The sequence below is a fragment of the Podarcis melisellensis genome (assembly GCF_964234715.1).
Source record: "Podarcis melisellensis genome assembly, chromosome: Z".
Classification (NCBI taxonomy): Eukaryota; Metazoa; Chordata; class Lepidosauria; order Squamata; family Lacertidae; genus Podarcis; species Podarcis melisellensis.
In genome coordinates this window covers 23,513,179-23,525,631 of record NC_138547.1, presented here as the reverse complement: position 1 = coordinate 23,525,631, position 12,453 = coordinate 23,513,179, and the positions used below count along the sequence as shown (strand labels likewise).

At 46.8% G+C, this 12,453-nt stretch overlaps 2 protein-coding genes across 2 annotated transcripts in view; one reads left to right on the top strand and one right to left on the bottom strand.

The window, feature by feature from the left end:
- LOC309362021 (uncharacterized protein C8orf48) overlaps positions 1 to 12,453 on the bottom strand; it is a 384,870-nt gene that overhangs the window by 186,257 nt on the left and 186,160 nt on the right. The gene's annotated exons all lie outside the window — the stretch shown is intronic.
- LOC309362382 (uncharacterized protein) lies at positions 273 to 2,438 on the top strand (the record flags this gene model as incomplete). The annotated part of the gene is made up of 2 exons (XM_081898023.1): positions 273 to 618; positions 1,522 to 2,438. Exons 1-2 carry the CDS (start codon positions 297 to 299, stop codon positions 2,436 to 2,438), a joined length of 1,239 nt encoding a protein of 412 aa, XP_081754149.1. The 5' UTR covers positions 273 to 296.

Here is a 12,453-nt window from a genome sequence, read left to right as displayed (position 1 = left end):
CGGATAGCGGAGAGAACACCCAGGTAGATCGACCAAGGATCTGGCCCTCCGTGTAAACTTGCTTTCTGCACGGGACACCTGTGCGGCCAGAATCGGGGCCGCCCCAGCGGATACCGCGCCCATGCAGCCTTTATGAGAGGAAGTTTGATACCGAGTCATTGTCTCTGACTGGCTGCGCTTGAGTGGGACGGACCTGTCCGTGTGGGGCGGGTTAGACCAGCCAGGCAGACTTCGCTTGCTGGAGAGAGTCGGTCAGTCAGTTCTTCGAGGTGAGCCCAGCTGTGAGTTGTGCCGCCATGAAGTGTGTTCTGCTCTTCGCTCTTCTGCTGCTGCTGCGCCTTCTGCCTTGGGGCGAGACCCAGATCGCGGTCCCTACTCCCAACAAAGACGCCCGGCCGCTGAGCGAGACCAATGGATCAACGTGCGCCAAGTGGCTGTACGGGACCGTGCCGCCGCAGGTGGAAGCTTTCCAGTGCACGGGGCAACCCGACGGCGCCGAAGTCAAGTTCTGCTGCGGGACCTGCGACCAGACACGCAATTGCTCCTTCGAAGAGCTCGCCGAGGGCTCCCCAGCGCGCCCCACCGACGGCAAACGGGAGCCGTGCCCTCCAGTGCAATGTAAGGCAGCCACCTACTTTCGCATCTTTTGCCACCTCCGGGGGGACACTACTTGAGCCTCATAGGCGTAGCCAGTATTTTTGTTAGGGGGCGCAGACCTCAGATTTGTTATTATTTGTATTAATTTTGATTAATTGGGGAGGCAGCTGCCCCTGGGGCCCCTTGGCTGCGCCCATTGTGCGCCTCATTCTGAAAGCGAAACTGCTGCTTTCTCTTTTTTGGACGTGGGTCTCCCGCTCCCCTTTTGGTCTATTTATGTCTTCCCCGCTCATGATCTTGCGGTGAAGCGCAGAGGTGTTCACTGGACAAGGAGAGCACCTTCGGTGCCCCTTCCGCCTCCCCAAGAAGGCTGCGCGCTATCGCTTGGGAAGGGTGGTTGGGAACGGGAACTCCATTAGGGTGAAGTCCAGTGCGCAGAAGATTTGCGGGGAGGGCAAGAAGGGCTTCGAAGGTGCTTCAGGGGGGTCGTCTGGGCCCAGTCTTAGGCTGCGCTAAAACGTCTTATGGTGCTGTGAGAAATTCGTTGGTTTTTAACGCGTCAGAAGACTGGGTTGGCACGGACGGGCAAGATTTGTATGGGGGCGGGCTGGAATTCTCCCAACGAAGTCCAGGGTGTCCTGTTTTCTAGGTTGCTTCGGTGCAGGGACATTTGTCCCAGGGAGTCTTCTCAGCCGAGTGCAGTCAGGCTCCATTAAGGATATTGACTCCTGAAGTTAGAGATGGGGGAAATTGTTGCAGTGTGAGATACTTTGCCTAAAGATGCTAGCCATACCACCCCTCTCCGGATTTTTGGTTAAAAACCCTCGCTCCATTCCTGGAGAGTCCAGTTTGTCCCGTTGAGCAGAACAATCGAGCAAATGGGTAGCAGAACAAGCACTGATCAATATCTTTCTTTTGTTTCAGACTGGCTGTTGGTGACCGTTTTTTGTGTTGGAGTTTTTGCTACTGTGGTATTCTACTGGGGTTTTTACCGCCCTTGCAGAAAATTCTGGCTTACGGAGACAGTCACCTTTGAAGTACCAGAGGAGATCGAGGGAGATATCGGCTCTTCTGTGAAACCCCGTGAAATCTACAAAAGAGTGGATCAGCTATTGCCTGTTGGTCCTCCAAGTCTCCATGAGGGTCCTGCTTCTACCTCCAGCGATGCCCCCAGTGTGCCGCCTCCAGCTCCCCCCAGCGATGCCCCCAGTGTGCCGCCTCCAGCTCCCCCCAGCGATGCCCCCAGTGTGAAGCCTCCAGCTCCCCCCAGCGATGCCCCCAGTGTGCCGCCTCCAGCTCCCCCCAGCGATGCCCCCAGTGTGAAGCCTCCAGCTCCCCCCAGCGATGCCCCCAGTGTGAAGCCTCCAGCTCCCCCCAGCGATGCCCCCAGTGTGAAGCCTCCAGCTCCCCCCAGCAAAGCACCCAGTGTGAAGCCTCCAGCTCCCCCCAGCGATGCCCCCAGTGTGAAGCCTCCAGCTCCCCCCAGCGATGCCCCCAGTGTGAAGCCTCCAGCTCCCCCCAGCAAAGCACCCAGTGTGAAGCCTCCAGCTCCCCCCAGCGTGAAGCCTCCAGCTCCCCCCAGCGTGAAGCCTCCAGCTCCCCCCAGCATGAAGCCTCCAGCTCCCCCCAGCGTGAAGCCTCCAGCTCCCCCCAGCAATGTCCCCAGTGTGCAGCCTCCAGCTCTCCCTAGCAATGCCCCCAGTGTGCAGCCTCCAGCTCGGATGCCTGGGAATGTGGCCGTCGTGTGGTTTTCAACAGGACTTGTCCCAATTCGGATGGAATCTCCTCCCCCGCAGCGGAACCGGGGCCGCCGAAGACCCCTGACTCGCCCCGAAAACTAAGATATCCTACTCTCAGTGAAGTGCTTAGGATTCCCTGCCAAAGTAGAGTAGCTTGATAAGCAGCATGCTTTGTAGAATCAGGGACTGCAGAAGAAATGAGGCAAATTATCAATAAAAATGTGTGTTTTTCAACCTGGTCTCTTCAATTCCTGCTTTCCATCTTCTGATTAAATTTGCAGCTGGTACTTGATATGTTGTGGCCCAAGGTTTAGCTGCCTCCATTAGATCTGTAGCCCTGATTAGAACCCACAGATTAAATTCAATTTGCTTTCTATTATGCTTATATTTTACCCTTCCTCCAAGGAACCTTGTAGGTTAGATGGCGAGACTGTGAGTGTCCTGATGGCCCAAGGAGTGCCATGGAGAAGCAGGGATTTGAACCCTGCTCTCCCCATCCTTAGTCCAACACTCTTGCCACTACCCTATACTTTGTTGTAATAAAGTGTTTTTATCATTATGTCACGTGCTTTAGGTGTGCATTGAATGTGCACTGAAAAGCTTGTTGTGGCTCAGCATGTTGCATCACTTTGTTTGTTTGACTTTTCCTATTGGAGGCTTGTTACCTGCTCTATATTGGCACAAGCCGGGGGTATGTCTTATGGGAGGGTATTTTTTTCTTTTGCCATATAATAGTCTCTGAGGTTTCCTTAATCTTTCATTGTATAACCATTTCTGTGTATGACTCCTGCAGAGGCAAATCAGGAAAGCCCGGACGGGTCCTGAATCATTTGCTTCTTGAATGCATAGAATCATGTTTGTATCATTTGTCAATGTATCCACCAAATAATCAATAAAAATGTGTTTTTTTGCAACCTGGTCTCTTCAATTCTAGTTTTCCATCTTCTGACTAAATTCTATTGCAGCTGGGATTTGATATGATGTGGCCCAGCAGTATAACTGCCTCCATTAGAACTCTAGCCTTGATTAGCTCTTGAAGATGCAATTCTATTTGCTTTCTATTATGTTTATATTTTACCTTTTCTCCAAAGAGCCTTGGATGGCAAGACTGTGAGTGTCCTGATCTTCCCCAAGGAGTCCCATGGAGAAGGAGGGATTTGAACCCTTCTCTCCCCATCCCTAGCCCAACACTCTCACCACTACCCTATACTTGATTAAGGACCCTAAACCAGCGGTTCTCAACCTGTGGGTCCCCAGGTGTTGTTGGACTACAACTCCCATCATCCCTAAGCTCTGGCCTTGCTAGCTAGGGATGATGGGAGTTGTAGTTCCACATCATCTGGGGACCCACAGATTGAGAAAGACTGCCCTAAATAGTCATAGGTCACCCTGGTGATTGTCTCAGGCAAAGATTGTAGGCTGGCTTGTGGAACTGGTGGGAGGGTTTTGGGTGCTCTCTCTCTCTCTCTCTGCTCCCTTCTTGTCCTTCACAAACAACCCAGAGGTGCATTTTAAATAAAAGCACACCTTCTACTCACATAAAAACACCAGGCAGGCCCCACAAATAACTCAGAGATGCATTTTAAATAAAAGCACACATTCAACACGCTGAGCCAGATTGTGGAACTGGTGGAACTGGTGGGAGGGTTTTGGGTGCTCTCGCCCTTAATGTTCCTGTTTCTCTCTCTCTGCTCCCTCCTTGCCCTCCATGAGGTGGGGCCTTAGGATACTGATAGACAGTTCACCCCACTTTTCAGGGAGCAAAATGTTTTAAACCTCCCCTCCCTCTTCCACAATTCTGATGGAAGTAGCCCCCCCCCCCAAAGCTTCAGTCATCATGGGAATCATGGGGAGGGAAGATTCAACCAGCTGAGGTAGCATCACTCAGCAAGGGAAAAGAGATGGGGGAGGAGGAGGAGGGGAAGAATAGCGTGAAGCATCTCTGATTCTACCCTCTGCCGAGAGATTACTCCAAGAGAATCCAGCCCACTCCTCTTCTCACTGCCACACTATATTCAAGTCCATAGCACTGTGTGTTGGCAGGGCGCAAGCACAGCATGGGGGCATTCCAAACCTCAGCCAGGGGAGCATCATGACAGAGCAGCACATCCAAATTGCTCTGCCAGGCTGGAGCCCAAGTCAGGCCAGATACCATCATATGATGGCTTCACCCATGAAGCAATTTGCCCCTCTGGCCCCTCCTCGCTTCCCTTCTGCTGCTGTTCCTGCTGGCATGAGCAGCAGGACTGCAAATCCAGTGGTGGCCCTGCCATTTCCTCAAGCTCTGAAGCTCCCTTTGGATTGCAGTGTGGAGAAGTGACACAGGCCACATGCATAGCCTCTTCACCTATAATGCCTAGTAAAAAGGCTTCTGGTTTTTTAACAAATCTATTTTTAAACATTTTCTTAGGTTCATTATATATCATTTCCCAGAAAGCCTTTACCAATGTACATGTCCACCGCATATGGTAAAAAGTAATCTCTTTCTCTTTACATTTCCAACACAGTTTAGAACTTGTTTTGTACATTTTAGCAATTTTATTCGAGGTTAGATACCAATGGTACATCATTTTCATATAATTTTCTTTCAACAAACAGCAGGCAGTAAATTTTATTTCCACTTTCCATAACTTTTCCCAGGATGAAAGTTGGACATTATATCCAAAGTCTCTAGCCCAATCTTGATCACAATCTCAATGGGACAGAGAGCCCATGGTTTGCATTCACCCCAAGCGTCTCAACTCAGAGTAAGAAGTGGATATTATCACATTATGCTGCTTGTGGTTCAGCACCACTCATTCAGGAAAGCTTTTGGAAGCCTACAAAAATAAATTCCTGTTATCAAAATGCCAGCCTATATCCCTCCCCCACTTTAGTACAGATCTACCTTTTTCAAGAGGAAAAACAATAAGTTAAGAAAGCCTAATGCCAATGACCTTTTTTGACATGCCAGGGACCCATTGCAACATTAAACCCTCGAGTGGGAACATCCTCTAGTGCACTCCTGACCCCCTGCCTTCCAATACACCACCTTTGGCAAGCCTAATGTGAGACCTCCCCTTAGCCTCCTCACTCCACTTCATAGGCCATTCTTACCAGGGACAGGCCCTCCTGCTCCCTTGCCAGGGGCAAAATGGAAGTGTGAACTCCACTGAAAGGAGGGGACATCCCACTGCAAAATATACTTAGAATGCACACTTGTGCAAAGGCAGATCGTCCTTTAATAATATGATATTATTACTCAGAAGCAGTTCTGAAATGGGCCTCCTAGCTGTATATGGTTACAGCCCAGTGGTATCCGTTTCTGCTCAATGATTTTAATGGTGTTTATTTCCAAGGAAGTGAAAGAAGCACGTAGAATCATACACTGGCGGAGGAACAGGGGTGCGGAGGGAATGCACCGCCCCCGGCACCACTATTCTGGTAGGGTGCCATTGCAGCGCCCCCCGACATGTGTTGTAAACCCCCACGTGTGCCGGGCGCTACACCCCCACAGGCAGCATGCCACACCCCCAGAATGTGTGCCACGCCCCTGCGGGCAGTGTGCCACGCCCCCATGATGCACGCCACGCCCCCGTCTGCTCTCCGCCCCCAGTAGCGGAGCAGGCAGCTTTGCCCCTGGAGTCATAGGAATCAGCCGGGACCCTGTGATTATCATCTGAGGCCCTTCTTTGTGTGCCTCCTTCACAAGAGGTCTGGAGGGTGGCCTTTTTCTGCATGGCTGTCCAGTTGTGGGATGCTCTCCCCAGGAAGGCTCACCTGGGGCCTTCCAGACGTATCTTTAGGTGCCAGGAAAAAACATTTCTCTAGGGCCAGGACTCTGCCTAATAAAACATTCTGTGGCCTTTTAAACTGTGTCTTTGAGACAAGGGTTATTGGCTTGTGTTTTTTTCAGTATTTCGTGTTCTCATTTTGTATTTTTATGTTGTGAACTGCCTTTTGATCATTGAATGAATAACTGAATACAAGTCTAATGAATAAAATTCATAACAAGAATCATGGGATTGTGGAGTTGGAAGGGACCCCCAGGTTCATCTAGCCCAATCCCCTGCAATGCGCATGCATGTTTACTCTGGAATAAGCTCAAAAGGTACGGTTAGGTTAAGGTGGCTGGGGGCCCTGTAGAGGTTCTCATAATAAGGCTACCACTTCCCACAAAGTCAGATACAAATGTGATTCTTTTAGCCAAGTGCTTCAATTTACTCAGTATATCTTATCTTCAGAGTAAGCGTATGTTGGCTGTTAGCAGTTATGTGCTTGCTTCTGAACTAGTTGAAACAATCTGGAGCTGGCATACCCCCACAAACCTGGGCCAGAGGTGAGATAATTCTCCAATTTAGCCTCTTTTTTGTTTTTGTTGGCAGAGAACTATTCAGAAGAGAAAGAGCCATCTGCAAAGGCTTCCCAGTTTTTGGAATCATTCAGTGGCCCATATTTAAAGATCTATGTTGGGACTTGCATCCTAACCTGCTGCTTCTCACTGAAAGAGTCTCATATAGGTCACCCTTGATGCCCTGCCAAAGGCAAGCCATCAGTGCCTGTGCGGTGCCTCAATCACCATGGCAACATGAAAAAGGGCCTTTTTTGCAGTGGCTCCCTGCTTCTGGAATGCTATCCCGAGGGAGGCTTGCCTGGCACCATAATTTATCTCTATCTCTATCTCTATCTCTATCTCTATCTCTATCTCTATCTCTATCTATCTCTATCTCTATCTCTATCTCTATCTCTATCTCTATCTATCTCTATCTCTATATCTCTATATCTCTATCATCTCTATCTCTATCTCTATCATCTCTATCTCTATCTCTAGGCCCCCAGCAAAAACATCCCCTCATAACCAGGCCTTTGGACTTCAGTAATCTGGAGCCTTTTAGAAATGGGCAGGATGTTTTATGTATGGGCATAGGCTGGGGGGGCAGGGGGGAAGCTGCCCCCTGCCTACCTTCCCAACATAAAGCCTGCCCCCTCACATAAATCCTGGCTATGCCCAGGATTTATGTTTTAACGTATTACTTTTTCCTATTGGTTTTGATGTCTCTTTGGTAGGGATGTCTGTCTGGCTTTAAATTGCTTTGGAATACTCTGGGTTAATACTAAGAAATTCATATTTAATAATAATAATAATAATAGTACTAATAGTACTACTACTACTAATAATAATAATAATAATTCCCAAGCTGGCATGGGTGGTCAGCATTATTCTGCTTACAGCACTGCAGCTCCTTTGGAACAGAAGGGGAAAGTGGCAACCTTGTGGATCTCAGAGATCAGAAGTGGAGAACGGGCCTTCCTCTTGTCACTGGACTACAGCTCCCATAAGCCCTGACCCCTGATAATGCTGTCTGGGGATAATAGGAGTTGGAGTTCAACAGTACAGGCTAATCATCCTTGGATGAAGGTCTACTGAATAAATGGCACAACTTCTCCGCACTCTGTTATTGCACACTTAGATCAAGTTATTTTTCTTCTTATGTAAACCCATTTGAGGACACTTGGTGATAAAAATAGATATATAAACTCTTTAAATAAATTGATAGGTTAAATAATGATACCTGCACTCACTTGGCAAATGCAGTAGACTAGGGTTTCTGCTGATCAAGTGGGCTGTGCTCTCCTTCTTATGCTTTTAAGAGGAGTGCAATCTCTAGACATTGCTAGGTGATGATATGTATCGTCACCTGGTGTTGTTAGTTAGTTAGTTAGTTAGTTCGTTTAAAATTTGTGAATCACAGGGTTAACTAAAGGCAGAGGAGTATGACTGGCCATCTCATTTGGGTCTTGCCTGCCACATCAAGTAAAACCTTGCTATCATGATCTAGCAAGCAAGCCACATCTTTCACATCTCTTCTGGCACAAGGCTTTCCAATGGATTCGGTTCATCCATCCATTTGACACTCAACTCTCTAGCATTCTAATGTAATAAAGGGATATCACCATTGTCACTACATATGCAGGATGTTCACTGTTCAAAATTATGGTCTCTCTCTCAATGACCCTCTCCCTAGTTTTTCTATTCCCCACAAAACATGGAATAGGCTCAGTCCTCATTGATTGTTGTAAAGAATGGAGTGCCTCTCAAAAAAATTTCCCCTTTCCCTTTTGTTTTAGGTGGACTTAGATTATCTTTTCCTGTTTTATGTTTCCCTCTTAACGGGGAAATCACTATCAGGCTGTTTAGTAAACAAGGTTTACTCACTTATCAAAGTCTTGTCAGGATTTAACAGATACAGTGGTACCTCTAGATGTGAACGGGATCCGTTCCAGAGCCCTGTTCTCATCTAGAAGCAAACGTAACCCACGTCTGCATGTGCGCAGGTCACGTTTCAGCACTTCTGCACATGTGCATGATAGCATTTTGAGCATCTGCGCATGCGCAAGCGGCGAAACCCAGAAGTAACACACTCCGTTACTTCCGGGTTGCTGCGGAGTGCAACTTGAACACGCTCATCCCAAAGCACATTCAACCTGAGGTATAACTGTACAGTGATGAAAACCAGGAAGGCAATGATCTTTAAATGTTACAGATACCCATAGGTAAAGGTAAAGGGACCCCTGACCATTAGGTCCAGTTGTGACCGACTCTGGGGTTGTGGCGCTCATCTCGCTTTATTGGCCGAGGGAGCCAGTGTACAGCTTCCGGGTCATGTGGCCAGCATGACTAAGCCACTTCTGGCAAACCAGAGCAGCACACGGAAATGCCATTTACCTTCCCACCAGAGCGGTACCTATTTATCTACTTGCACTGGCATGCTTTCAAACTGCTAGGTTGGCAGGAGCTGGGACCGAGCAATGGGAGCTCACCCGTCACGGGGATTCAAACCGCCAACCTTCTGATCGGCAAGTCCTAGGCTCTGCGGTTTAACCCACAGAGCCACCCGCGTCCTTTACACATACCCATAGTCCAGTTCAAAATGAAGATTGGTCTTTGGGGGAGAGCAAATATGTTTTCCCCGTCACAGGTAGGAAAAAAAGTGTGGTGAGAGGAAGAAGTAGAGATTAAATTTCCCTTTCCTGCCACAAAAGTTTATAGGATGTGACATCATAGAGTACCCTGTTTGCAACTATCTAGCAATCATGCATTTGTGATTTGGCTGCAGATTCTCCCACAAAACCCTTCTCAAGAAAACATTACATTGCATACCCAATTTTATTAAACTACCCAGAGTCCCATCTTGACTCATAGGTTCTGGAAACTGTCTCTTAGTAGAGGTTTCATGAGAATATAAGCAGTCATTTTCTTGGCATGCCAATTGGTCAACTCAACAAGTCTATTCTGGATTGCCTCATGTACCAAGTGGTACTTTATTTTGATATGTTTCGTTATCAAGTGGAACTTTTCATTGTGTGTTAACTTCAAACAGCTCTGGATGTCTTCCGTCAGTTAAAATGGCTTCTCTCAAACCAACACAAAGGCCTCAGTCAATTGATCAAGACAGACAAACTCTCTGCATGCCCCTACAGCAGCTACATATTCAGATTCTGTGGAAGAAAGAGCTACACAATTTTGTTGATAACTGCCCCAGGAAATGGGACAATTTCCATACCTAAAAACATAACCACTGTTGACTTATAGTCTTCAGTGTGCCCAGCCCAGTCAGCATGATCACTGCAGGATTGATATGCTGGCAAATTAAGCTTACACTTCATAGTTCTTTCAGAGATCTGGCAATTCATTTGACAACTGCCCAGTCCTTTTCAGTGGGAGCATTCATTTTCCTTCTAAGGATTCCCACTGCATCTATGATATCTGGTCTTGTAGTCTTGAAGTACCCACCTCCCCACCCATCCAAGGCTAAGGACTTACCCAATGACTAAACCACCTAAGTTGTGATGATTGCTATGAGGTAGGCAAAACCCTCAGGCCATAGCCAATTCACGTGCTAGGTAAATTCCTACCTGACCCCGAATACAGCGACCACTACTATCATAGCAAGGCCAATCAATAAGTGAAATGCAAAGCTGATGGAGTCGGTGGGTGGATTGATGCAATGAGGAGAGCTGGGTGCAGGGGGCTGTTGTGGGCAATTTAAATTCCCAGGGAGCAAACCTGAGGGAAGCCTGATTGCTCCATCAGCCCCTCTCCACACAGTGTGCTCAGCTCTCTGAGCCAATCTGCCATTGACTAATTGAGAAAGCTGGCACAGAGCTGAAACTCACACCCCAGCTGGGATTAACTCCCCAATGCCCAGCTCTCCTGTGTTCTGCGGGTGAGTGGACTTATCAAGTACAGAGATTTCCCTCTTGCTGACCTGTACTGGTTGTTGACAGGCAATAAATACTTCACATTCAACTTGATTCTTAAGATTAGAAAATCAGTAGCCATAAGTCTGGCAAGAAGATGGTTTAAGACTGTCGAGTGACCTACTGCTGCTGGCGTAGAAGGAATGATCCATCTTTCTCCCTTTCAATTTGGTTCCCTAGATATTAGGAGACTTTTCCAAGTTCTTTTTAAAAAACAAGTTTTAATTGAAGTTTTTCATATTGCAATAAAATAAAACAACCTGATCTAAACAAAAACAAAGGGAGAAAGAGAGAAGACAATACAAAAGGAAGAACAAAAGGAAAATGGAAGGAAAAGTAAATAAGAGGAAAAAAATTAAAAGGATTGCTGATTCTTTGTATGTAACTTACATACAAAAAATATTCAAAATATTCACCCTAGAATAACACTCAACTGATCTACTTTTTGTTAGGCAATATTTTCCCTATTTTCAAAACCAAACAGATTAATTCATTTTCCTTTCTACACAAAAAGGCCAAAAGGGGTTCTCTAATTATGATTATTAATGCACGTCAGCAATAGTTTTTCCTCTAAACATAGCAACATTGTCTGCAATGACTTCAAGAATCATTCCTCCATATTAAACAATAACAAGCCTTCCCATCTTTGTCTACACAAGTCTCTCTGCTGTGATCATTCCATGTCCTAAAAGCTGTTTCAGTCCATATAGTCCCTTCTGAAGCTTACATACTAAACAGGCATCACTGGGTTTAACAAAACTCTTGGGCTGTTCCATGTAGATCTCCTCCTCTTAGATCTCCTCATGCAAAAATGTGGTCTTAATGTCAATGTGCCTCACTTCCATTTGCTTTGAAATTGCTGTGCTTAAAGTGTTCTGATAGTTGTGTATCTGACTACAGAAGCAAAGGTTTCCTCGCAGTCTTCTCTATGCTTTTGCAAATAGCCATTCGTGACAACACTTGCTTTGAAGCGTTGAACTTCCCTTCTACACCTTGTTTTACTTAAAAAAACCCATTTCCTGCTTATCACCCTCTTTCCAGGAAGTCAGTCAGTAAGGATCCAGATTTTTCTCTGGTGCACTGCATCTATTTCTTCCTGCTCAGCATCCTTTGATGGCTAAGCTTCGGTGGTTGGCATCTGCTCTCTCTCTTCCCAGGTAGAAGGCTCTAGGGATTGTGCAGATCTTGTGGTCTAGGAGAATCTTGGTGGCTGCCCAGATAAATTTGTGAACATCATTCAGCTCCTCCATGATAATATGATAGCAACAAGCACAGATAACAATGGCTCTCAAAGTGAACCATTCACGGTGGGATCAGATGTTAAACAGGGTTGTGTTATCACCAATACTCTATTCATTATTTTCATTGCCATGATCCTACACTTTGTCGAAGGGAAACTCCCCACTGGAGTAGAAATCATATATCAAACAGATGGAAAGCTCTTTAATCTGAGCAGGCAGAAAGCAAAGAGTAATGTTACCTTAACTTCCGCCATAGAGCTTAAGTATGCTGATGACAACGTAGTATGTGCATGCTCAGAGGATGACCTCCAAACCATCCCAAATATCTTTGCAGAAGCTTACGAAAAGCTTGGCCTATCGCTCTACATCCAAAAAACCAAAGTGCTGCACCAAAAAGTACAAAATAACTCCTCTGCAGTGCCACAAATCCTACTCAATGGTTTAACGTTGGAAAATGTTGATCACTTCTCCTGCTCGGGCAGCTATCTTTCCACAAGGGCCAACATTGATGACGAAATCCAGCATCGCCTGAGCTCTGCACATGCAGCTTTCTCCCGATTGAAGTGCAGAGTGTTTGAGGACCGGGACATTCTCAGGGGAACCAAAATGCTTGTTTACAAAGCTATTGTACTGTA